A 3,390-nucleotide genomic window follows, 5' to 3' on the forward strand; every position below is an offset into this window, starting at 1 on the left:
ACTCAACTAGATGGCAGTGGAATCGTTTATATAATAGTGCATTTTTTTTATTATAAAAATAAGCTTTGGACTAAGTTTACTAAATAGACGGGCGTATATAGTTTCAAGTTAATATATATTATGCTTAACATGATGTGTAACCATGTTCTAGCACATAGAAAAGTAGAAATTACGAATATCTGTAATTGTCGGATACTTAAACGGAAGAATTTACAATTTCACATATTTGTTTACTTTTGATTTGTTTACTTTTGCAACCAACGGGCTTCTTTTTCGGTTCTTACAATCTTGTCATATTCCGTTTGATTTTTTTTAACAATAGTAATTTCCTTGACCGTTTAACGGTTTTAATTGCGTTTCGGACGATTGTGTATGGCCGACCTCGCCAGCGTGGATTTCGTAGGAAATACAATGAGCATTCTGTTTGATGTACTTTCGTGTAATTTTATCGGTGAATTTAGTTCAAACCATCTACCGTATAACACAAGTTCGAGTGTTGTTCCTTTCAAATAAGTACAATGAGTATTTCGCACGTTTCCGATGTATATTTGGAAGAAGAAACACCGGCGTTGGGTAAAGAAAGAAATTTGGAAGACTTATTGTCTATGCTATCCGAGGTATAATGCTACTCATATGATCATTCGCGTTTGAATAAAATTCTATTAATGAAATCCTTTTGTTCATATAGGAATTGGATGCTTTAGGGATTGAACCAGTGACAATGAATGTTAGTAACGAGTCTCCTCTTCAGGCACTAGTCGATGTGTCCATGAAATTGGTTGATGCATCCTGGAAGTTAATTCATAAACACAGATTACAGATGAAGAAGTACGATCAACTCAACGACGTTTGTTCCAAGATCTCAAACGATAATTATAATCTTAAGGTAAGTCTTTATTTTTCTTAACCTTAGCGGTATAATGTTGGTTCCTTTCTTGTTACAAGCTACTTAGGTACATAAAAAGGATAGGTGTTACAGGCAAAAGGTAGTTGGTCCAAACAACTATCTCTTACTTGCTAATGTAGACGTACTTACGCTGTATGTGAACCTATTTCTATTTTAGAATCGCATCGAGGCATCGAGAGAGGCAATGGAAAAGCAAAATCGTACCTTGAGTCAAACCCTGGAAAGAGAGAGAAGATCGAAGGAAGAAATTCGGAAATTAACATGCGAGCATAAATGTCTAAAAGAGGAGGTAAGAATGTACTCTTGTCTCTCTTTGTTTTTATATTTCCATACCCTTTGCTCGTGTGCTTTGTGGCAACCGACGTTCTGTCGCTTCAGACAGTCAAGTTGGGAAAATTATTGCGGTCGAAGGAGGATCAACACGAACACGAACTGCGACGCGTTGCACGAACTAGAGAAAAATATCGAGATCAATTGGAAAAGATGATGGGATGCGAAACGAAAGGCGAGAGAAAGGTACGAATGGGTCGTGACGAAGGACGTTCTACCGGTTACGACGAGACTGTTCTTCGCTTGGAGGAAAATAATAGAACCATGATTGAAGAGATAGGTCGTTTAAGAGAAGCGTTAGCCCTCTGCTCCACCTCTGCTAACTCTCTGGTCGATTCCCGGATCGATCAGCCATTTGGATCGATATGAAAATAAGGACTTACCGGTATATTTACATATCAATAACTATCAATAACATTTCGGTTTCGATATCATAGCCATCTCAGTATTGTATCAGTTTCTTAGCTACCGCTAAATATAAATAAATATACCGGTATTTTCGTTATAGGTCCCTACACAGAAGCGTAATAGAGGCCATAAATCGCAATGATTCAATGCACGATCGTTCCAAATCAGTTTGGTTAATTCCAAATACAATGTATTTCATTTGTTACAAAATTTGAATTTTAGCTTTTATTTACAATATCTTTTTAAGGTTAATTTGTCGCAGTACACTTTACAATTATTGTTCAAATAATTTAAATTATCATACAAAACATTGTTGCGTTTATGGTCCTCGTAACGTTCGACGCTTCTATCGAAATAGCTAAAAAATTGTCGATGACCGAACGGTCAGCAGCAACAGAAATTTAAAGACGAACGTCGAAGGAATGAAAATGGCCGCGCTCTGCGTACTCCGGGCATTACTTTTCGTGCATTTGCAATCACCGGCTATGCATATCGTGTTATTTTGACCGAGTAACCGGGTCGTAACGCGATCCCTTTTCCTATAAACTATCTCTCGATACGCAGAGTGTCGATGCTGCGCGGATAGAGGGACTTGTCGTACGTGATCAAAGGTATCCGCCGTATGTTGGACAACTTCAGCTATTTTGCACGATTATCTCTGTTATTTGATTCGCCCCTATGATATCGGTAAGGTGTAGATTCGCGTACCTGCAGGAACTGATTTGCAGGTTCGTCACGTTCTCGTAGTCGTAAGAGCAATTCCTGAAAAATAACATATTCTTTAGCAAGCGTGACTAAAAGACAAAGGTCGCGACCAGGACCTCTCATAGAACGAAGGAGGTCCTGGTCTTACCTTTTACAGATCCTCGTAAGGAAAGTGCAAGACCTTGGGGACGTCGATTTAATTGTAACTTCGTATACTGATAGATTTCATTATCCTTTTTGTAAAAATATAACGTTATAAAGTTATAAATATTTTTCTAGTTATTCCAGTATTTACAGCTTTTAAGGCTTTTAAGTATTCCCATGTATAGAGATTTTTGCTTGACACTTTTATTATGTTTGTAATTTTCATCTTTAATAATTATCTACGTTGGTACGTCTCTCTCTACGCTTACCTCGTTTCCGGTGTTCGTTTCTTCATTTGTTGCTCTTTCTTCTACTTGTACGAACACGTTTTCGACAATCTGGTTCTCGAAAAAGTCGCGCTGTCGTTGCGGATGACTAGCACCGAATAAAAATCGTTTGCGATCATCGAGATTAAGGTGCCGCTTTTATGTTAAGTGACATTCGCATTGCTCGATCGCGACGCGTTTCATTCGATAAATTGGCCGGTAGATGGACGTGAATCGGTTCGGTGAACTTGTGTTAGTTGGAGGTGATTGGGATCGTCCTGTCGGGTATTCGAGTACACGAGTACACGCTGGAAAACCATGGCGTGAATACACCGGAACTGCTATGTCATAGAAACACAAAGAGGTTTGCCATTGCTTTTGGCGGGTTTTTATCCTCCGTAGACTCCGTTCCCCGTCCATTCGGTGATTCATTTCTTCTCGTCTCGCCCGAGAGTTTTTAAAATTATAACTCTACTTTCGGTACGGCGAACAGGTAATCATTGTGCGAATAATCAAGGCTCCATTATTGAAAATAAAGGCAACGTTTGTACCATGTGTATTTGTAATATTGTACACGCGCGAGAGAGCGTGAGTATCTCTATGTATAGTCGAACAAACATAGCACTCTGC

General features: G+C 38.8%; 1 protein-coding gene across 4 annotated transcripts; it reads left to right on the forward strand.

The window, feature by feature from the left end:
• On the forward strand, nt 1-2,432 carry LOC122405561. Of its 4 annotated transcripts, none has more exons than XR_006259781.1 (5): nt 1-617; nt 689-886; nt 946-986; nt 1,065-1,196; nt 1,286-1,426. XR_006259781.1 is itself a non-coding variant. In XM_043410430.1 (5 exons), the coding sequence occupies exons 1-4, from the start codon at nt 519-521 to the stop codon at nt 1,604-1,606; spliced, it is 750 nt and encodes a 249-aa protein (XP_043266365.1). In that variant the 5' UTR covers nt 16-518; the 3' UTR covers nt 1,607-1,622; nt 1,746-2,432. The 4 variants fall into 4 exon arrangements, 3 of the variants coding, with proteins under 3 accessions (XP_043266366.1, XP_043266365.1, XP_043266364.1); XM_043410430.1 differs by lacking the exon at nt 946-986 and adding an exon at nt 1,746-2,432 and having other exon boundaries at nt 16-617; nt 1,286-1,622; XM_043410431.1 differs by lacking the exon at nt 1,286-1,426 and having other exon boundaries at nt 1,065-1,222.
• Nucleotides 2,433-3,390: the final 958 nt, after the last annotated feature.

Source organism: Colletes gigas, unplaced genomic scaffold (assembly GCF_013123115.1).
Source record: "Colletes gigas isolate AHSC1104 unplaced genomic scaffold, ASM1312311v1 Colletes_gigas_Sc00004, whole genome shotgun sequence".
Lineage (NCBI taxonomy): Eukaryota > Metazoa > Arthropoda > Insecta > Hymenoptera > Colletidae > Colletes > Colletes gigas.

Coding starts and splice junctions, on each gene's coding strand:
- LOC122405561 (XM_043410430.1), top strand. CDS start 519: ATGAGTATTTCGCACGTTTCCGATGTATATTTGGAAGAAGAAACACCG. Junction 887..1,064: donor ACGATAATTATAATCTTAAG/GTAAGTCTTTAT, acceptor TTTCTATTTTAG/AATCGCATCGAGGCATCGAG. Junction 1,197..1,285: donor ATAAATGTCTAAAAGAGGAG/GTAAGAATGTAC, acceptor CTGTCGCTTCAG/ACAGTCAAGTTGGGAAAATT.